Here is a 23,170-nt window from a genome sequence, read left to right on the forward strand (position 1 = left end):
TGCTATTTGTTAATGGTGCTGGCCACCACGGAGCTCTAAGTGCAGTTGGAGCCTCCATGTGCTGTTATAACATAAACTAGTAATAATTTGTTTGTAACCACAGGTAGCGCAAGAACTCAGCAAAGTGCAGGGTGTTGCAAAAGTTCTCGTGGCTCAGCATGATGTATACAAGGGATTTCTAGCAGGTGAGACTTGCTTTTATCTATTGACAAAAGAAGTGGTATTTATATTTCTGGCTGAATATAAAATAACTGTAAATTTTCAGCAATATCTATTTATTCTCAGAGGAGCTGACTCCCTTGGTTTTGGCAACTCAGAAACAATTTAATTACACCCATATTTGCGCTGGAGCATCTGCCTTTGGGAAGGTAAGTAGATCAAAGCGTATCAAAAATTTCTTGTGGAAAAGAGACAGAGGTTCTTTTATAGGTATGAGTGTAAATCAAATACGTGAGAGAGGGCTTTCAGATCAGCCATGGACAATTTGGAGTTTTCAAGAAATGTTAAAGTAGTGCATTTAAGAGTCATTAGCTAGAGACACTGATTCACTTCTGAGTTTTATTATGGGCTGACTTGGACAAAGGAGCAGTGCAGAAGCAGTAGCCAGCTAGTCCTATGTGCATAAGGCAGGATGTATAAAATGTGTAACACCAAATAACACTAAGAGATCTGAAAGTATTATGAAAATGTTAAGGGAAAATGCAATAAATAGAGATGAAAACCTATTAAACATTTTTTGGTGACTCTTGTTCCACTTTTAGTGCTATCAAGATTGTTGTGTGATTTCCATGTTGATAGGAAGGCGTGTAGACCTATTGGTAGCAAATGCTTTTGCGGGGAGGAATTACATCTGTGATGTAGATTGAAATGTCTGTAAATACATGAAAACACAGATCCAAGTTCTACTGAAGATCTTTCTGGGAAAAAAAATAAATCAGTGCTTCTTAACAGGTACATACTTAAGAGAGCCGTAGTACTAGCAATCTGGTCAATGTTGTAGTGTAGCTAAATTAGGGAAAAAGAATATTTTAGAAATCTTGCCAATGTGGAATGAACGGTGCTATCAGCCTTCCATCTGACTACTTTTGATTCCAGTCAATGTCAATTCACATACTTGTAATTTTGCTAAGAGAAATCTTTACATGCCTTAAGTCTTATTCGTATTTTTTTTCCTCTAGTTTTCACTTATTTTTGATCTGCAGTGTCTTAGTAAAGGTTAATATCAGTGATGGGTATGCTTCCATCACTGAGTAGTGCTTTTCTAGAGGAGTGAATCAATGACTGTTGTCATAGTTATACGCTGCTTAATGCGAGTAAAGATGTTGGGGCTCTGTGTGTTGTACCAGATAGGAGGGGGAGAAAAAGCAAGTAAAGCTCTTGCTGTCCTTAGTTTCTTAATGCCTCTTGTTATCCTCCTTCCCATTCCCAAAGGTGCCAAATAATTTTCTGGAGTCAATTTCAGAGTAGGAGTGTATATATATATATATATATATCAATTTTAAAAGAGTACATTTTTGGTTTTTAGGGGGAGAGTACTGTTTTTTTCCTCTTGTTGTCTCTGATAAATAGCTTCCAAAATGCTTTTTTTTTTTTCTTTTGAAGTGCTGTTACAAGAACTCAGCAATCCATAATTGTCAATTTTCTGAGTAAATTGCATCTATAGTTTTAAGCTATTGAAGCAAATAAGCCTCCTAATTTAAGATATTGAATTAAGGGTTTACTTACTGTAAGGTTCATAAAATTTATAATGTTATTACAATACTGGGTTTTTATTTGGCTGCTAAAGCTACATGGGTAGTCATGCAGTAATCTTGGAGTCGCATGCGCCTTTTTACTCAGAGACAGCACTCTATGAAGTTAAAATTAGGCCAGCAAATGTTTCTTTACTTAACATGGGGATTTAACCTTATTTCCTTTATGTTTCCTCATGTTCAGTTTGCAGATTCCAGCATTTACTTTGCTAACTCTTCATCTCTAACTTTTAGAATCTTATTCCCAGAGTGGCTGCTAAACTTGATGTTGCCCCTATTTCTGACATCATTGAGATTCAGTCACCAGACACTTTTGTGAGAACTATCTATGCAGGTGAGTAATCACAAAAGGTACATGGTGCTTGTGCAAAGAAGGACCCGATGCTGGTAACTGTATTTTTGAGTCCTGCTTTGGAATATATCAGGAATTTTCGCTTTACAGTCTGAAATACAGAGGTTCATGAAAATCAAATGTGGGGATGAATGCATTGCTCCATATGTGAGAATCCACGTAATACCAGTACCTTTGATTTTAGTACTGTATGATTTTAGTTAGAAACTAGGTCTTTCACTTAAATGAATAGAATTTGATATTCTCCTTTATATATATATTCCATTTCTTTGTTCAGTGTACTTCTGACCCAATTCTGTAAAATGTAAAACATTAAGTCAATTGTCCAACTTTATTTAATATGGCTGCCATTAGTTCTGATTTAAGATACCACAGGGTTATTTTTCCTAATTATGAAGACGCTAAACTGATTATTTATAGTATTAAACTGCCATGATTTGTAATTCTTTTTTCAGTCTTGTTTCTCTAAAGCTTGTATGACCCTGTGTTTTAATTTAGCTTGTGTTTCTTAATTTTACTGTACAAGATCATACCACGTGTACCAAGGTGGTATTTTATTTTGAGTTACGTTACCAGTATGTGATTTCGTGTTGCATTTTTAAGCTGCTTCCCATTAATTCACAGTTTCAAGATGACTTTATTTACAAATAGCTGGCGTTGCAGCATTTTTTCAGTTTAGTCTTCCCTGTAGCCTTTGCTGTGAAATAAATACCTTACATAGTTAAGACAATTGAGAAGAAACACAAACCCACAGGTACTTGGAGCAGAACTCATTGTCTTCTGTTCTGTGAAGTCATGAAACGGTAAAAGATCAACTTTGAATTATAGCTCCTTTTTATGTTTAAGAATGATGCTTATGAATTGTTTTTATTCCTTCTGAAATGTAAAAAAAAAAATAATAATAATAATATGTAAGGGATTATTTGAATGCATTACATCCCTTTAAAACAAGGGAATTGTTATAATGAAGAAACATAGAGATAAAAAGTAAATTAAAATACTGGATATGGATGTATATTAAGTGCGAAGGTTTTCAGTTTTGATCATCTGAAACATTTATTTTGGGATGTAACTTTACATTAGTGTGTGTGATATTGTCTTCTGTAAAAACAGTGTGATCCTTTCTTTTTAGGAAATGTCATTTGCACCGTCCAATGTGATGAAGCGGTTAAAGTGTTTTCTGTACGGGGAACTTCTTTTGAGGCTGCACCAACAAGTGGTGGTAGTGCCAGTGTAGAAAAAGGTGAGCATTTGTTCTGATATTTCTTCATTTCATGTGATAGAGTTAGTTTTGCTCACTGCAGGCTGATGTTTCACAGGAGTATTTGTCAAAGCAAACTGATAATGATTTTGTAATCTTAGCTTTATGCTTTTTATATGGGTACTTCCGTTTCTTTTGATGCATGGTAAGGGAAGATATGGATTATCATCTCACTCGCTACTTTCTCTTTGACCAGAAATGGAGATTATTTGTCTGTGCGGAAATCTGTGCCTGTTTCACTCACTGCTTAAACCTCTGCCACAGCAATCTTGAAGCTTTTCCTTAAAGTTACAGCTGTTTGAATAGCCAGGTTGGTTTTCAAAGCAGAATTGGGCACAAGTAACAGTGTCTGGCAATCCACAGTTCTGGTTTAATCTGTTGTATTTAGGTTGAGACAGGTCATTACAGTGTCGAGCTAAATTAGCTGCAGTTTAAATTGGATTGAGAACACTCCATCATTGTTTTATATTAGCTTTACCTAAATCAGTTTAAATTGTTATTTTAATGAAGCCACTGTAGCTGTGATCACAGAGAAATCTGCAGTCTCAAAACTACAAAATTGTTTAGTTTGGAAAGGACCTCTTGAGATCATCTAGTCCAACCCCACTGCTCAAGCAGGGTCAGGTGGAGCAGGTTGCCCAGGACTCTGTCAAACTGGGTATTGAATGTCTCCTGGCCACAACCGCTCTGGGCAACCTGTTCCAGTGTTTGATCACGACTACTGTTTTTCATTTTGGGGCTTTTTATGACAGTGCTGTAAATCCAGCAGAGGCAATCATTATTAATATGCTGCGTGTCCCCCATGTCACGTTCCCACTCCTTGCGTTTTTCTGTGAGGCTGAGTAAGTGCCCCTGAACCTTCCTTTATTTTCCATCTTCTGTGGAAGTTAGGAAACAGATGCTACTTGATACTTAGGATTAGCGTATTGTACTGTCATTGCACTCCTTGGTTGGCTTGTTTGCCTGTCTTTGAAAAGGACCACGCTTACTATGCTGGATTGATATCAATACATTACTCATACAGCAGACCTTCACTTCAGTGCAGCTTGATGTACAAAAAAGAAACTGTTTATAAAAGTGTGTTTTCTTGTACTGTAGAGTAAGTGAACACAACTAATAACGTAGGGTTGTATTAAAATCTTGTGGTAGAATTAGTTCTAGGATGAACTTGTGCATTAAGTTTAAACTCAAGGTTGAAAGTACATACTTTATGCTTTTTCTTGTGGATGTTTTTCTTAATCTGATTAAAACAGTAACCCCTCCACCGCCTGTTGGTCAATCTGAATGGATTGAGCAGAAGTTGACCAAAAGCGATCGACCAGAGCTTACCAGTGCAAAAGTAGTTGTATCAGGTGGTAAGTAGACAATATTAAAAATGTGTTATGGTGCTATTAACTAATGGTACATCTTGATTAAGTAGTATCTGTAGCAAAATATTATAATTTGATACATTTTTGAAATAGATTATGATGTAATTCTGAAATGGGGCATAGGAGACAGTGGGAAGACATCCAGCATCTGTGTATCATGAAGAGGCAAAATGTGAAAGTTTAACATACGCGAGTAAGTTTTTTAAGAGCGTTATCATATGTGGTGAGTCTCTTTAAAATGATAGAAATATGAAGTATTTTTAGATGCAAATCTGTCATTTTTGAAATTACAGCTAATCATTACAGGCAGTTTTCAGTCATTTTACAAATCGTTACGTTTGTATTCTGCTGGTCAGGTATCAAGTGATGGACTGTGATTTTTACTGTGTGCTTACAGCTTAAAAAATAAAAATCCTTTGTTATCCCACTAGACTTTTGTACCTAAAACTCTGCCTGAAGCCAGCAGAGGGAGCACAAAAATCCAGTTTCCTGACTTTAGAGCAGGAACTTGATAGTACTGACAAAGTAGTCAGAGTGGTGTTGGTTTATACATGCAAAATAACAGTTATTTCAAAAATGAAAGCTATATCTCAAAATGTTAAACACTGTTTAATAATATATCCAAAAATAGCCTATGCAAGGGTGTATTTCTGCCTTTGCAAATGCAGATACTAATACAGAATGTGTATATATGCAATAAAAAATCTTAAAGCATATTGTGTTCTTTCTTCATCTTTTTTTTTTTCTGAACTTTTAAGGAAGAGGCTTAAAGAGCGGTGAAAATTTCAAGTTGCTGTATGATCTTGCGGATCAATTGCATGCTGCAGGTAAACTTGTTTTCCTCCTCCTTTTAATCCTGGTAATTACATTTTTAAAAAGGTCCCATGAAAAACAGTACAGTTCATAAGTCTTTTGTTTTTATCTCTCTCTCAAATTCTTTAAATCCTGTCAGTTTAGTCATGGATAAAGTTTTGATTTGTCCTGGTGTTCAACTGTGTATTTAAATTCCAGGGTCTGAAGCAAAATGGTAAACTGTCCTATTCCTTGTCCTCAAATCTCCAGAACACAAGCTCACAAACAGAAAGTGAAATTGTAAACGTATAAATTAAAAAACTGGGCTTAGCACTTTTAAAGTGCTGATGTTTTCTTCATACATTCTTATATACTGCTTCTTTACAGAATACCAGTTGTTATGGTGTGAGTGGTTCTCTGCTTGCTATGCTTTTGCTTTACCAGGAGAAAACTGACCGTGTACAGTGTTTCAGCCAAATATTCTAAGTAACGGTTGGGGGAGGAAGAGGAGGAGGAGCTGTTTGTGCTAGGGTTCTTACTACATTAGCTTTAGATTTTACATGTAATAATAATTTTTTTACCTGAATGTCTTCGTTTTTAAATTGGTGGCTTCATTGGCTAAATGACCATATGGTATTTTCAAGTTTAGTTTGTTATTTTTCTTTACTATGCCTGACTTCTGAGCTTGACGAGAATATAAGGTGGCACATGTGTTCTGTTCAAATTTGGTGGAACGTTATGGGAAGGCATTTATGGGAAAATCCTCTTTTGACAAAGCAACAAGAGAAAATAATGGAAACATGCCAGACTGAAATCCTTGGTTTTAAATATATGGCCCTTTGGTGCTGGGAGAAAGGATTTCCTGTTGCTTAAGAAGTGCATTAGCACTTAGTATTTGGAAGTTTCAGCCAGTGGTATGGAGAGGGATTACTATAAGAGCTTTTTAGAGGGAAGTTTCTAAATACGTGCCCATAGTGTGTGGGACTCTTCAGTAAAATACATGTGCTTTTATGGTGGTATAAATTTGGCTTGCTAATATTTTAAAAGAAAACATTGGAAATATTTTCTTTCAACTAGTTGGAGCTTCCCGTGCAGCTGTTGATGCTGGCTTTGTTCCTAATGACCTGCAAGTTGGACAGACGGGCAAAATAGTAGCACCAGTAAGTATGGAAATACCTTTCATAAAAGAGCTGTGATGTCTTCAAGCATACTTGTTCATTCAAAGCAAATGCTTAGAAATGAGCTAAGTTTTAATACTGAGCCTAACAGGAAAATCTTACGTGCAGCGTGATACTGTCACTGGAATATGCATTTGAAAACTGTAGCAGCAAGCTGTGACATAAATCTCAACTTCAGGTCAATTGGAAGTGTTCTGCAGACAGTTTTGTTAGAGGTTTTACATGCTGGATTTTTTTTTCTAGTTGTCTGTGCTGAATCTTTTTTTAGCATTCTAAGAACCGTTATTGATAGGCTGAAAGGTGTCATTGCTAATGTAAACTTGAAATCATGCTGACGCGTGGCTTGGCCTCTGGGAAATGTTCTTTTTGCAAGTAGGCTAGATGATGATTTCTTTTTAAGCTTTGGTAAACTGTAAATGGATTGTTGCATTACATTCTAAGCCAATTATTTGTACGGGATGAAAGTGCGAGAAATTTAAGATAGAAGTAATCTACAGATTGGCTGCTGTAGAGTGGAATACCAAGAGGGAGATATTCTAGTAAGTATCTTAACGTTGGGGATTAAACCTGCTGTACTGCTTTTCTGCTATGCATCTGAATATCACGGAGGACTGATTTCTGTCCTCATGTATCTTTTTGGACTGGGATGGGGTGGTGCTTTTGAGACTACTTGTCATTGTTCCTTACGACCCGGGAAAATGTGGGGAAAGCGATAGACAGAGAAAGCACACTTGAGCTTTTGTAAAATAAGGAGGTACAAATGGAGCTCATCTCAGTGTTGAGGTAGAACGTACACTAGTGTGTCTTGAAATGAAACAAGCAAGGACACGAGTGACTAACATGGGTGGGCATGGAAATCTGTCAGATGCACACTTTGAGCAAGTGTGCGGCCCTTCAGTAAGCAGTTACCTCTGATGAGTGTGTATGGCAGAAGGCACTGAAGGGCAACTTTTTACCTGTTAAGGTCTTAGTGAGACTGTGTCAAACCAGTCAAACTATGACCATTATTTTTCCGGTAATACGTCCAGCAGGAGAGAGCATTACTTGGAGGTGTTAAAGACAGGAGTTTGGGGTTCCTGGAGTCTGTTGCCAGTTCTGCCTCCTGGGTTTTCTTGAACAGGATACTCTATGCCTATGAGTTCTTTCATCTTGAAATGTGAACAGGGATGCTGGCTGGTTTTGTTTGCTTTTTTAAGTCCTTATCAAGAAGGAGGCCTTCTGATGACAGCCCTGCAGAAGGGCTAAATGGAGGTATTTCTAGGCACACTAATGTTTAAGCTGTTAATCTATACGATAACCCATCACTACAAAAAACAGGATCTGAAGAACAGATATAAAACCTATAGATAAGAATTAAGGTCTGTCTGGTTGCATATTGTGTCCTTCCAAAATCTTGATAGCAGTGATATTAACCTCTGCTATGCAAGGAAATTGTGAAGCGGTACAGAACACAAATGCAACATTAACTCTTCTTTCTGGTGATGTCTTTGTTTTGGCATAACATGTAATTGTTATCTTTTTGGAAATAGCGCAGGCCAGCCATAGTCCCCAGTGTAATACTTTCTCTTTGCGAAGGGAACGTTTGTGTTTAAATATAATACACTTTCTTTTGATCACACACTAGGCATAAGGTCGAATATATAGCTGCTATAGGTCTCAGCAAACTGGCAATTAATCACATCAGTGCTATCTCAGAAAATGCAACTGCAACGTATATGGAAATTGCAGGTTCCTCAGAAGGCAAAGTTGGTTGTCACATACCAAAAGCTTTGAAAACCAGGAAAGTAAACTGAGTGTCATTTAACTGCATCTTTTGAAAGGGCGTGAGACTGGCTGTCCTGAGCTCTTTACTACCCAAATTTCCATTAGTGAAGCGGGAAATGCTAATTTGAAAACAGCTCATCTCTTGTTTCTATGTCTCAAGGCTCAGTGATGAACATTCTTTCCGGAGTCAAGGAAGGGCACGTAACTGTTTATGTTAACATAAAAAAAGCTAGTTTTTGATGAAGAAATAGTGCTAAAAACTTAGCACAGATGGTTCATAGCAACGTGAAAGTTGTAAGAATATACAGCCACATCATAGGACCATGTCAGAAACCTCCCTGGCTGACTAATGAATATTTAACTATTGTGTCAATAAATGATCCTAACTGGTATTATTGCATGGTGCTACATCCTTTTGTCAACAGTTTGATGCATTACTCTCTCATTTCCCCTCATCCTTCTTAACGAATATTTAATAAGCAGTGAGTTATCTGGTGTACTGCAAACTGCACACCCCTTGTTTCCAATTGTTCGGATATTTGTTCTGGATCTGGGAATACCTGCAAGGACACCACGTGGTGGGTTAGAAATGTGATAGAAAATATTTTATGTTAATTGCAATGGAAGTACAAATTGAATTGGTACTAAGCCCTTGGAGTTGCTGACTCGAATTAATTTTTCAGCATGCAGGGTAGGCATTTTAAAGAGGAGAAGGCTTGAAGATGCACATCCTTACCTTCACATTCCTAACGTTCACAGTCATTTTGGCTCTTTAGCGAGAGTACAGTCCTGTGCGGTGGAAGAGAGAGTTCACTTGAAGAAGTAGAACTGAACTTTCTTCATCAGATTAAGATTATACTGGCTATTTTAACAATCCTCTAGAAAGTGACTGCTTCCTCTTCTTATGAGGTATGGTTGATACCACTAGTTCAGAGAGAGAGAGCTCATGTTTTCTTTGGAGAACTGCAAAACAGCTTTGTACATTGGTTTGTTGTATTAGCTGAGTCCTTAGTTTTGTGGTTAGCTTTGAATTCCAGTTCACAAGGTGTATGCCCTCCTGGGCAGGTGGGATTTGAGCAGGATAAGAATCTTGGATGCAAGGAATAGTTGGAGTTTGAGACATACTTGCTGTCCTATGCAGCTGTTAGTTTCCACTGGAAAAGGATCTTAGTGTGTGCTCTTACTCTGCTATTAATAGTCTCTCGCTCAGCCTCAGCGGAGGATTGGAATGCATTGCTTTTCCAGGCCTCTGGAACAGGGTCATTTTTGAGACTATGGAGGGAGAAGAGTTAATTACGAATTTAGGAGGAAGGGAGGTGCTTTTGCTGCTGCTTCTTGCCTATGAATGTGTGGGGAGCGTTTCTGAGCTGATCATTGGGTAAGAAGGTATTCTTCTAAAAGATGTGCTTATTTCTTCCCTTGTGCCTTCTGTTGGGGATTTGGTGAAGAAAGAGTAATTTTGGTCATTGGCCCTTCAGTAATTCCATAACAAACTTCAGTTTTTAAGAGTGCAGTTCCACCAGTGTATCACTGGACGTGAGAACCTCATGGCCACGGTAACTTGGCTGAAATGCTGATGTATTAATACATGAACAAACTGCCAGTCAGGAAACAGTTCCAGGTTGTTTGGTTTAAGTAACTAAAGAATGGAGTTAATTAAGGAGTACAAGTTTCACCTTTCTTTCTGATTGAGAATTAGTTCTATGCAGTACACATACACTCTCAAAATAGCCTTGGATCTCTAAACCATGAGCTTGTTATTCATGTTGGGATTTATGCATTTTGTTTATTTTTGACTGGATCTTTGGTATTTTTTCTTTTGGGACCTTCTCAGTACAGATTTGTGAGGAAGAGGCACCTAGGGGATGACTGAATCTATACAAATAGGTGCCTAATTCCATTTTAGCCATTTGGGATATAAGAAATAGATTTACAGGGCTGGGAGTTCCTGTGTGGGACCTAGAGGCTTTGTCCATGTGGAGCAGCATCTGGGATTCAGGTGGGAAATCCTATGCTGTCTACAGTCCCACTAGGTGCCTATGTGTGGGCACCAGAATTCTCCCCATGGTCTCCCAAGGTTTCCCTTCCGCCCTCTTCTGGTTAAGTTCTCCCTTCAGCTTTTGAAGATGGGGTCGTGCTGGGATTCTCACTCTCTCAAATTCTCCCCTTTTCAGAAAGCGTGTGTCATTTCAGGCTGTTTGTTTTGTGATCCCTTGACCTTTTGAAGGATCTTCTGCTTCCTGAAATGCATCCCTCTGGTTTAATTTCTTCAGAGTTTGAAGTCAGTGTTCTTTCAGGGTTCAGGTCTGTAACGGCTTTAGCTTTCCTTATAGGTTTTCCTAGCTGCCAACAAGGAATACGTGGCCAGACAAGTAATTCACAATGTTGCAAGGCTGTCTTCCTGAGAAGGATGCGTTACAGAGGGTCCTTCCAGCCAGGCAGAACTTCATTCATTCTTTTAGGTGTTCCATTGCAGTTGTCTTGTTTCTTCCAAAGTTGGGCACAGCGTACCATTCCAGCAGAGAAGGTAACAAGAAGCTGAGATGGAAAACTCAGGAAGGCAGAAGTTAGGAAATATACAATGTAGTAATAATTGTCGCCAGATTAGGTGGTTGTGCTGGAAATGTGATCTGATTGCACAGAAGGCAGATGCGCTTGGATATTGCATATGCTGAGAAATCTCATGTGGGGGAGGCATGTGGGAATTCAGTGTCAGTGTAGGTCTGATGTGACCACCAGGAGTAAATGTGCTGATCCACTTAGCTTCAGTGCTTAAGCTTCAGTTTCATACCAGAGACTCTCCCTGGGTGTTATGGATTGCAGGAAGTGGGAGGCAGATTTACAACTGGCAGGAATTGACTTAATGAGGGGAAAAGAGGCATGTTAAAGAGGTGCAGCTTCAACTAAGATGCTGAAGTGTGAGATGTTGGTTCAAACGGCTGAAAGGCACAAATGCTGTGGAAGAAAAGGAACGAGTTAGTGTGTTGTATCAGGTAGAAAATGCTGGAGTGGGATGAAAGTACAAGTGGGAAAAAGCAAGCTGAATAGCAGGAAAGCATTTCCTAGCAGTGAGATACCTGAATCTGCAGAATGGTCTTTCAAGGAGCCTGGAACTCTTGTTTCTCCACTTGTTTTACAAGGTGATGGGACACGTTCTGAGCTCATATTTGCTCCAGTGTTTTACTAGGCTGTCCTTTTCAGCCCAGTGAGTGGCTTGAAGTATTTGATAGTCACCACCTTGCTTTGGGAGTAGCTCTAAAGGTGAAGGGCAATTTAGTATTATCAACGTTATTCCTCTGTTTCTATTTGGTGGCAAAGCAATCAAATACTTCACCTAGCCAGGATTTCCTCTCTTTAAAAAGCGTGAGTGGATACATGGATACGAACTCTTTTTCCATTTTTCTTCCTGTTACTTTCTTAGGGATTGTTTGCTTGCTCAAATCAGTGTGTCTGTTAGGGTTTGTTTCCCTTCGCTCCTGTGAGGAAGTGCAGGGAAATGGAAACAAGGTGTGTCTTATTCCAGTATTTATCTTTCTTTTTGGTCTCTGACTCTTATCTAGAACTTCTAACAATAGAAAGAATTAATTAATTTCTTTGGGTTCATGAGAAGTGTAACCCATGACTTGAAAAATGTTCTTCTCCTTGCTTATTGATGACGAGATCTTCGTTACTTCTGAATTTCTTACCCATAGAAGAAAGTATTGAGATAACTAAAGTTTCTGTATTCAAACATGTGATACGTTACTTAATTTGTCACACCTTCAGCAAGCTTCTTTGTGAGAATGTGTTATTTCTGCATTAAATTTGTGGGTTTTATTAATAGACCGGCAGGTGCGCTTTTCATCGTATAAATGGCTGAGGCTGTTAGGTAGCTCACAGATGGGAATAAGGCTGGGAACACTGACCGGGCTTGGGAAATTGTTTTTGGAATATCTCCTCTGATAATTCGCTACTGTTGAAAAGTAGCTTTATAGTGGGAAACTTTGTATGCAGCTGGGACTGAATTTTACAGACTACCTTTCTCTGACTTGCTAAAAAGCTAAGGATTGACAACCCCTTTCATCCCGCATTATCCAGTGTAGCTTTTAACTCCAAGGAAACTATGTTCACAAATTGATGCTCTGCTCCTTGGGGGTTGGTGCAGAAACATTAAATTGTACTAAAATATTCATATGTGAGTGCATTTAGCTGAAAGCAATTGATGTGCTTTTCTCTAGAGAGCAAAAAGAAATTGCTGTATGGCCCCACACTCCAGCAGACAACCTAACCATGCTTAAGAGTAATTACATAGCTTGTCTCATCAAAGGTACTTACAATGAAAAAGAAACTGTAGTTGGGATGCAGTTTAGTGACATGTACTTCTTGAATGGAATGTACTTGACAGCGTCGCTGAGTAGTACATACTGGATAATTGTTTGATATACAGTGCAATATATAAGAACTTGCATCAAGCCAGAACATATTTTATTGGGTTAATAGTTTGTAATTGGAAGGAATCTCTTGTATGAAGCAACTCCCATTAAAACAATTTCTTTCTAATTCCATTGTCCTTTCACTCTTGCAAAGAAAATAAAATGTCTGAGCTGCCTTTGAAAAGAGGACACGTGCCAAAGGACTTGATCAAACTAGCATGTTTAAATGCATGCCACTGGTAGGGGGATGAACTGATGTACACTGAAGGTTTTCAGTGCAATTTAAAAGTTGGCATGAAAATAGATAGTAGCTGACAGCACTCCTGCAAAGTAACTGCCTCATCTTGCGTTGCACCAGTGAAAGATGCACAACAGAGCTCCACAGCATTCGAAATCACTGTAAGTTACAACTAAAAACTGTTCTTGTTATTCTCTTACTCACATGTAGCTTTAACTGCCCCAAGGCAGCCTAAGGCATTTAAAAAATATTCACCAAAGAAAAAATGAAGTAATATTATATGCCAGCAATTATAAATAATTGGAAGAATCAGTATGCACAGGAAAAAAACTTCATTGGTGTGTTGATAATTATAATCATCCACACAGAGCACTCTGGTGATGTTTATCCAAACAGCGTGTAAGTGGCTCTGTGGATTCTGGAGCCAGTTGTGCAAACTCACGTACATGAAATCTCATGGACTTTCTGTACATGCTAATACGTATGTTGGGTACCTTTAAATCAGAAATGGCAGTTTAGAGGATGACTAAGAATTATTATTTCATTTAGATGATTAGCATACAGTGACTTTCCCTTCAAGGCATGCTGGGGTCATGTTTTTAAAAGGCTGTGGAAAAAAACTGCAATCCTTAGATGAATACTTTACATAGCAAATGAGAAGTTGCATTCTTGATTTGGAATATTTCCTTTAAATATGAAACATTTGAGGCTTGGAGTTGTATTTCTGCTTAGGGTTGTTCTGATGTAAATCTGTGCTTACAAGATTTGAGGTCTCACTTGGGACCCTGGCTCCCACTGGTGTCCTGTAGGATGCTATGCGGCAGGACAAATTATAATTCTGTTGCTGTGTGCCGGTTTACTGGCAGAATCAGCTTTGTCTGCTGCTGTAGCCTGTGTGAGAAGCTTAATGGGTATGTTACGTGCTGATGCTCCTGCCTTCACGTGGTCCCATTACTGATGCACCAAGCCCTTTCTGCAGTAGTGCATCTGTAACATAAGTATTTCCTGATTGTGCCTGCCTGCCCTCTGCTTCATCCCCTCTTAGGCTGTTTGGTCTGTTCAACTTCCTATGTTGCTTCTTTCCGTCATTCTTTCTGCTCTTTCTTACCATTAGCTCTTTTCTCAGTCGTCTATGTCTGCTATCCAGTTCCTGCAAAGTAAGATTTGTGGCATGGTGGTGACATGTATAATAAATATTTTCTGTGCAAAATTAAGTTAGTGTGAGGGAAGACAACTCTCTGATTTGATGCCATGCCCTCACCAAAACTGTGATTTTCCTTTTTCTCCACTTAAATTACTTTTGGGGTTTCATCTCATCTCAGACAGTGCAGTGAACCCCTTGATACAGAATCTGTTTGCTGTTTTGTTATGCCATGCTTGTGTGGCACAGTGCTTGCGGCAGCTCTTCAGTGATAACTGGCCTGTGTGCAAGCACCGTGGAGTTGATAAATGCCACTCCACGTACTGAACTCTGCCATAAATGCCTCTAATTGTGGGCTGTGCACCAGCCATGTGACAGCAGTAATTAGAGCAGCTTCCAAGGGTCCAAAAAGCAGGTGTTGGTGTAAAGCCATCTTTGTTGGAACCTGAGAGGTGTGATCCAGATTCTACTTGTGCTGGTTTGTTCTTGGCATGAGTCTCCTACACAGACAAGCCCTGAAAACGAGCGGTTGAATTCTCTCCTTAGAGAGCACTGAACAGTCCCGAATCCTTATCATTCAGTTCTTGTGTGTCCTTTGTTCCACCCTTACTAAATAATAATAGTAGAACATATTTAAATAGTAGAATAGATTTAAACTAAGATTTAAGCAATCAGATCTCTTTTGCAGTATTGGACTACTGATAGGAAGCATACCATCATATGTGTTATTTGTGTGTAAACAGTACTGAAGTGATCTACTGTAAGTAGAGACAGTAAGGTGGGTTGAGAACTGGCTGACTGGCCAAGCTCAGAGGGTGGTGATCAGCGGCGCAGAGTCTGGCTGGAGACCTGTGACTAGCGGTGTTCTCCAGGGGTCGCTGCTGGGTCCAGTCTTGTTCAACATCTTCAGCGACAACCTTGATTGAGGGAATAGTGTCTGCCCTCAGCAAGTACCCGATGATACAAAGCTGGGAGGAGTGGCCGACATGCCAGAAGGCTGTGCTGCCATTCAGCAAGACCTGGACAGGCTGGAGAGCTGGGCAGGAAGTAACCAAATGAGGTTTAACAAGAGCAAGTGTAGAGTCCTGCACCTGGGAAGGAACAACCGCATGTATCAGTACAGACTGGGGGATGACCTGCTGGAGAGGAGCTCTGTGGAGAAGAACCTGGGGGTCCTGGTGGACGACAGGTTGACCGTGAGCCAGCAGTGTGCCCTGGTGACCAAGAAGGCTAATGGGATGCTGGCATGCGGAAAAAGGAGCGTGGCCAGCAGGTCAGGGGAGGTGATCCTCCCCCTCTACTCTGCCCTGGTCAGGCCTCACCTGGAGTACTGTGTCCAGTTCTGGGCTCCCCGGTACAAAAAAGGCAGGGATCTCCTGGAAAGAGTCCAGCGGAGGGCCACAAAGATGATACAGGGCCTGGAGCATCTTCCCTATGAGGAAAGGCTGCGAGACCTGGGTCTGTTCAGCCTGGAGAAGAGAAGACTGAGAGGGGATCTTATCAATGTTTACAAGTATCTTAAGCGTGGGAGACAGAGGGATTTGGCCAACCTCTTTTCAGTGGTTTGTGAGGACAGGACAAGGGACAGTGGCCACAAAATGGAGCACAGGAAGTTCCGCACCAACATGCAAAAGAAATTCTTCACAGTGAGGGTGATGGAGCACTGGAACAGGCTGCCCAGGGAGGTTGTGGAGTCTCCTTCTCTGAAGATATTCAAGGCCCGTCTGGCCGCCTACCTGGGCAACCTGCTCTAGGGAACCTGCTTTGGCAGGGGGGTTGGAGCTGATGATCTCTTGAGGTCCCTTCCAACCCCTACAGTTCTGTGATTCTGTGAAGTGTTAGAAGCTAGTGAACGGACCAGTTATTTTCACTATAGAGCCAAAAGCCCGTAACCTAGAAGGGCACGACTTAAAAGCATAATTAAGGCTTTTTAGACAAACCTGGTGGTTTATAGATGTCCTTTTAATGAAACACCCTTGTCTTTACCAGATATTTTAGTAGAATATATATGAAGGCTTCTGGCTCCTGGTTAGCTAGATTCTTTCCAAAGACTGAACTTTACGTTGTTAAACAGAGCGATAAGAGTATCTGGTAGTCTAGATGACTGGCACTTAATGAATTGCTCTAAAAAATCAAATCACAGTAATGCGTTTTTAAAAAGAGCTTGTATTAAAGATTATAGGATGTTAGAATAATGTCTTCTGTAACATCTGTTGTTTTATATGGTATAAATAAAATATTTCATTCTTACTACGAGATCTTATATGTACATATTATGTTACATTGCAGCTGTGGTTGAAATGGGTTGATCTCCAGTGCTAATCTACACACTGAAAAGCAACTGAGACTAAGAAATTTTTGGGTATCTTCAACAGCTGTGTGGTTTTGTGCAAATATGCAGACTAGATTCTGCGTTTCAATTTCAAAGCAAGCCGACTTAATACAAAATGCTTCGTTCCTCCTCCGTTACCCTTCCATTTAGTTGTTACAGGAGATAGTTTTTCTAAAAAAGTATAGAATATTCTTCATTCATATTTCACTGTTAGTATTTAAAAGCCAACATAATAGGTGAAATCTGTAGCTGTAGAAACATCAGAAAGCAATCATCTGTTTTCTGGAATTGATATGGTGACTATCAGGCCTATATGGAAGATATAGTCTGCAATTTCTCTGTATTTGAACACCTTCGTTTGCCAGCCTATTCTGTAGTCCGTCCCTGTTCTACAGCTGTGCTGCACTTTGTTCTGTTGTGTTAAAAGCCACTTAGCTGGAATGTGCATCTTCAGTTGCACAGTGATGAGATCATTTTAATTTCTTGATGCAGATTTGCGTGTGCTTAAATGGGGACTAACTGTGGCATTTTTGAAAAAGAACTTCTGCTAGTATTTAAGGTTGCATCTTTCGAAATTATGTATAAATGCAACCTTGTAATTGTTTTTGACAGATGATCCCCTAGCTACTTTTGTGTGTTCCAGTTGCTGCTTTTATGATGGATTTAGTGAGAAGTAATTCCTTTATTTTTTCTTCTGTAAAATTAGGTAGGTGAACAGTGCAGGTTTGACTGTTACTTGAAATGGTGGTGGTGGGAAAGCTGCCACCGAATTGAAAATATACTTTGTTTTGGATAGGTTATAGCCTGGCTAACTTTTAGCCCAAGGGGGAAAACTGCTTTTCTACTACAAATTAAGACCATTGACACAGAACGCTTTACTTTTCCTGTATTTGGAATGCAAGTCTCTTTGGATATGCTGGGTTGGCAGTCCTGAAGTGTAACGATTCTATTGCATAGTGGTGCCTACCTGGAAAGTACTTCTTTACTCATCCGGTATAGGTGTTGATAGTGAACAGGGGAAGAAAAGTGTTAGGGAATGTGTACATTGAGGTTTGGGGTAAGTAATAGAAACTATCGCTACAAGTGGAGATTGTACTCACAGCCCCCAGTGTCTGAAGTATTTTATCCTGCCAGATAGAAAAATTTATTAATGGTGTAAACACCCATATTTCAGCTTTGTGCATTGTCTTATTCTAGGAGAATCATGGAGGGAGTCCTCAGGCAAAAGAGCCTTGTTTTTTCTCTTTAGGAACTGCATTTATGTGGTTATAGGTTATCTTGCTTAATAGTTGTTTTGGGAATCTCCTGGGTTATGGGTAGCACTGATTGCCCTATCCTGTAGCCAAGCAGTGTCTTATGTTTGATGCAGATCCCCGTTTTTCTCATCTGTCTTTGGCAGATGTTCCTTTGGGATTCTCCTTTTACAGCTGCATTGCATCCAAAAGTGGGAAAGGGAACCAATCGTGAGCTGCCTTTAATATTGAAAACTACTCTCATGTAAAAAGTACTGTATGTAATTAATCTTGAGTAAGGTTTGTGAGAGCTTACTAAAACTATGCTGTGGGTACCAAAAATGTCTCATTTTTGTTTTCTTCTAGGAACTTTATATTGCCGTGGGAATATCTGGAGCAATCCAACACTTGGCTGGGATGAAAGACAGCAAGGTATATAAAGTTGGATGTGGTAGAAGAGATTTTTGAGGAAAGAAAAGAGTTGACTTTTTTGTTTTTCATCAGTAATTTAACAAGCTTTCCAATTCATTCTGTGGTAAGATTGACGTTTTATCTGCTGCCTTATACCATGCCTCTAAGCCTATCTGAAAAAGATACTGTGGTGGAATGCCTAATGCGGTAGAACAACTATTGCACTAAGCCTGAAGTATTAAGTAAAAGAAGCTTATTGACTTTTTTATTAAAAACCAACATACACACACTCGCCTGAATTCCATACAGTAGTTCCATTTGCATTTATTTCAGAGTATGACATATTAATTCATGCATAACAATATGTAATTGGAATTATGAACTTAGTATTCCATAAAGTAAAAGATGTCTGTGACATTTCTGCATTTAGCCATTCAAATGGAAACCTATTATAAAATGGCAGTAAAACTTTAAAAGGTTTAACTCATTAGTTGCCAAAGCACATCATCTGAAATTGGAATTGCCAGTTCAGTCCACAGTGCAGTGTTTGGAAAGAGTAGCAGAATTACCTGCTGAATCATACTGTTAAATGCCAAACGTCAAAAAACGTAGGTTGTCCTGTCTCTTGCTAAGTATTTTAAGAAGAAATTATTTTTTTGGTCTATATCCAGGGAACTTATCACAAGTTTTAATGGCTTTGAATCAGTTTTCCAGCACCCAGAAATTTGATGAGAGGCTTTTGTAAAACTATTGCCAACCAAGGAAAATATTATAAAACTTTACAGGCAGATCCTTGAAATTGTCTTGTGTTTGACCAGTGACAGACTGTAATGAGTTTATGTGACTGGTATTTGTCCTCACAATCCAGCCTGCGTGGTAGGATGGTCCATGCTTTCTTAGGATTTAGTTCTTCTTGAACATATGATTTATATTATAAATCTTGTTGGGAAATCATCTGGATTTGGGAGACAGCACCCTTTTTGGGGCCTCAGCTTTCTACAATGGGGCTGAGCTGTTTTTGCCTTAGTCAACACAGTGGAGAAAAACAACCAAAATGAGAAACTGAGGATGAATGATGGGCAGAGGCAATGAAGGTCACTCTTAAGATAGAGCAATGTGAATAATAGCATCTGTAGCAGTGTATTCTCACTGTTCTTAATGGAAAAAGGGTTGCCGTAGTTTCTTCTTGCAGCGCAGCAACAGGGAGACAACAGGGACAGTCAATATGGAGAGATGGCTAAAGCAGCCCTGATGCGGTACTATCACAGTCATCCCCATTGTCCTTAGCTCCCCCTGGACTCTGATAGGAGTAGGAGCTGATGGGCCGCAGCATAAAAAATGTCTTTGTTTCAAAGCATTTAGTCTCCTGCCTTGATTTGGGTGAGGGAGGGAATGGGTGGGTGGGATTAAATCAGGCACGGACTGAGAAAGGTATACGTAAAGCTGCCTAAGTCTTGATTTGACCCTGTTTGCATTTATCTCCTGTTTCATCTCAGTAAAGCTACCAGCCATACTGGAAACCCATTACTTTATGTGCCAGAATTTCCTTTGATACCGTGCAGCAATATTGGCTGTGCTGTAACAGTAAGACCTCCAGCTTTTTTGGCTTTTTCAGTGCCGTGTTTGGTACTTCGAGATGGTTTTTTATATGAAATAAGTACAGATAAGATTTGTCAATATTAGAGGCATACTTAAGATTTATTTCACCCAGAGATGATAGTTTTTCTACTGTAAACAAATATGTGCATTCTAAAATTGTTTTACTTATGTTTGAAGTGTATTCTGCATTCCTTTTAGCCAAAGCATTACAGGTGTAATTACGGAAAAGATCCCATTTATACAAACATAAAAGAATTATGCAGCCATGGAAACTGTCTTGGGAGTGTCCCCTGCCTTCCATCAGCACTGTGAATTATCTGGCATTGTGAACTTGCACACTTAAGGATATGTTTTCCAGAGTAGTCGGATGCTTTCTACCAAGTGAAATGTGTAATTTATTTGTCCTTTTACAGCAAGGTAGAAAATGCAGCTTTTGAGGAGGCCTGGTGAATCCTTGTTGCTTTCTTCCCTTATTTTTAATTCCCTCCTGAGGTAGTTCCAGCCAGCATCTGCTCTTCCCAAGAGGTGTAACTTCCAAAAGTTTTGTTGCAAACAAGGTGATGCTTTTGCTTCTTATTATGGAAAGTCTGACTTTAGTGATGAGGTAGAGAACCAGATCTCAGTACAAAGGTACTTGAGCAGACGGAGGCGGAGGAAGGACTAGGCTGCCAAACTTAAAGCTTTAAAATAGATATTTTTCAAGCAACGGGTTCTTCTTTTTGTGTGTGTGAATGTGGCATAGTATTTCTTAAGTAGCCTTCCAGGGCTAGTGGGGCTGAAAAGGGGAGCACGCAGAGGGAAAGTCAGCTGGTTTTGCAGCTGAAGGTATCCTTTGTGTTGAAGTAGCAACTCGTGAGAATTTACTGTACCTGTGCGTTTCTCACCTGGGCCAGGTGAGAGCAGGGGCATTGGAGCCATCTGCCTGCCCATAGTCTCCTGCCTGGTTTGGCTGGGCTGATGACCCAGGTGTGTGCTTTGCCATCTTAGCTGGATCGTTCTGCCCGCCAGAGTTCCCGCAGCCTTAAGGACAGAGCCAGCAGCCCCCAGGGTGTCACCGACAGCTGGCCTCAAGCAGGCCCCAGGATTAGCCCCTCAGGCCTCATGCTCCTGCGAAGGGCTCTCGGAAAGCGTGGTAGGGCCTCAGAGCATGGTTAGAGAAGGTCTTTATTGAGTTAATATCCTGGGATGTCATAACCTGGGTTTTGTTTCCTGTACTGTAGAACTGTACTGTAGAGCTGTTAGCGGAGGCTAGTGTTCGCAAATGGGGTAACTGAAATAGAACCTTTCAGGGGAAAATATTGCAGGGGAAGCCTTACTGGAATACTCGCAAGTCTTTGCTTGTGAGCTGGCAAGCTGGCAGCAGCAGGGCTCTGCTGTAGGTACTTTGCTCCATAAAGGATGTGGTCCTTCTTTATAGCGAGTCACAGGATACAAAAGAGCTGTAAAGAAAGAATGTTTCTGTGGGCTTAAGAACACAGGATTTGTGAACTCGCATCTTTGAGCTACTGCCATTAGATATATGGTACCGAGCCATTAATTTTGTTGGATGAGTATGTTCAGTGGAGGGAGTAAAGCACGTGAGAAACATGAACTGTGGTTACCTGGGAATGGCAGATAAGCCTATGAAATAAATGTTGGGTTAGAGCTGTCCTGAGGACTCCTGTTGCCTCGAATCAGAGTTCAGATTGCAGCATTTAGGTAGAAAGGCCATTATCGGAGTGCTGTGGTTTAAACCCATTTGGTGTCAGGCTCGTTTTATGAGCTGTCGTGGTTTTGATTTTTTCCATCATTTATGGAATCTCCCCATCCTGCTGTACATTCGGATGTGGACACCCACTTACTTTGCCTGAAGCCGTCACAGATGTTTACGGAATGATTTACCTGTATGAAAGAGCTGAAATCAACAAAGGCATTTTATGGACTGTCGTGCTGGGATTTAGATCACATTTGTCTACTGTGCGTTTTTCTACTGTGCGACACAGTAAATCGCATGGCCCACTGTAAGTACAGGGGCCTCTGGCATCATTTGATCATACGTGTTTTAAATGCTACCTGATTTATTTCTGTAATATTACGGCTTAAATAGTGCAGATAATCTGCTGTAGTAATTTTTTTCCTAGGTTCTTATTTTGAACAAGGAAGGATAGCCCCGATGTCCCTATGAGCAAGGAAGGGACTTTTTAATCACTGTTATGAACACGTGGCTCAGTTTTGGAGACTTTTCTTGATGGTGGGTTTTGGAGGTGTTTGGTTTTTTTGTTTGTTTGCTTTTTTTTTCTTGAGGTGGAAAGGAAAAGCACTTTAAGTGCTGCGATCCTCTGCATCTGGTGGCTAGGAGAGAAGTTAGCCCATGTTTCGTAGATGAGACCTGTCTGTGTAATTCTGACCCTAGATGTAAATCACTATAAATTCACATGGTGCTTTCCTGTTGCTTGCAGACCATCGTTGCTATTAACAAGGACCCAGAAGCTCCAATTTTTCAAGTGGCAGACTACGGACTGGTGGCAGACTTGTTTCAGGTAAGGCTAAACTTGGAAACGTGTAGGATAACTCATTCAGATACATAACGGTATCTTAAATAGATAATATAATCTACTAAATTTAAAAGATATTTGTGGCAGGGTGTTTGCTCTGGGTTTAGTTAAAGAGTTGGCTTTATGACTTCATTATTTTCAGTCTCAGAATTCAGTCCTTGCCAGGATAATTTTGAGGGGTGGGTTTCACAGTCAGCCTGCCCCTATTCTGGTACTCGGACCATGTGCCGTTCTGAGAAATAACTGCACATAGGTACTTAGATGTGTTTTTAAGCTTCAGAAAGTATGAACATGCAGAGTTAGCAGTCTCTTTAGACTGCAGCAGTTCTCCCTTTTGCCTGGGCTCGCTGCCTCACTGCAGCTTGTGACGAACTGGCAGTTTTCTCCTGGAAGCTGTGAAGTAGACCATGTTCAAGTGCCTTATGGCTCACAGGTGGGAGCCTGTGTGCACGGCCATGTGTGTGACTGGCGTGAGCTGGTAGTGGCTCTGTGGAGAGGCATGGACAGAAACTCTGCCAGCACTTAATGCCATTCCTGAACTGATGCCCGCTGGCTCAACAGTGAGAACGGGCCTTTTTGTAAGCCAGAGACAAAGTCACATTCTGAAGAAACACCATGTAGACAATTTCCTTAATAAATTTTGTACGAATGCATTATTTCCACCTAATGGAAATGTAGCGCTCTTAAATAATTAAGAGGCTCTATTCAGCAGGAGGGAAGCGGGGAGTGCTGTGAGCTGGGGTGACCCACAGCCCGTGGAGTTGTGTGTTACGCATTGGAGCAGGGGGGCAGGGGGTGCCCTG

At 40.1% G+C, this 23,170-nt stretch overlaps 1 protein-coding gene across 3 annotated transcripts in view; it reads left to right on the top strand.

Moving 5' to 3' along the window:
* ETFA (electron transfer flavoprotein subunit alpha) overlaps positions 1–23,170 on the top strand; it is a 32,319-nt gene that overhangs the window by 8,855 nt on the left and 294 nt on the right. For 2 of the 3 annotated variants that reach the window (XM_067004104.1, XM_013194134.3), the window contains exons 3-11: positions 104–185; positions 286–368; positions 1,986–2,085; positions 3,236–3,346; positions 4,618–4,719; positions 5,493–5,561; positions 6,604–6,686; positions 18,190–18,255; positions 22,272–22,352. In XM_067004104.1, the coding sequence (XP_066860205.1) occupies positions 104–185; positions 286–368; positions 1,986–2,085; positions 3,236–3,346; positions 4,618–4,719; positions 5,493–5,561; positions 6,604–6,686; positions 18,190–18,255; positions 22,272–22,352 (777 nt within the window). Of the gene's footprint in view, positions 1–103; positions 186–285; positions 369–1,985; positions 2,086–3,235; positions 3,347–4,617; positions 4,720–5,492; positions 5,562–6,603; positions 6,687–18,189; positions 18,256–20,246; positions 20,391–22,271; positions 22,353–23,170 lie in introns of all 3 variants that reach the window. The other variant, XR_010834292.1, reaches the window with a different exon arrangement.

This window comes from Anser cygnoides, chromosome 11, assembly GCF_040182565.1.
Source record: "Anser cygnoides isolate HZ-2024a breed goose chromosome 11, Taihu_goose_T2T_genome, whole genome shotgun sequence".
In the NCBI taxonomy this organism is placed as follows: Eukaryota; Metazoa; Chordata; class Aves; order Anseriformes; family Anatidae; genus Anser; species Anser cygnoides.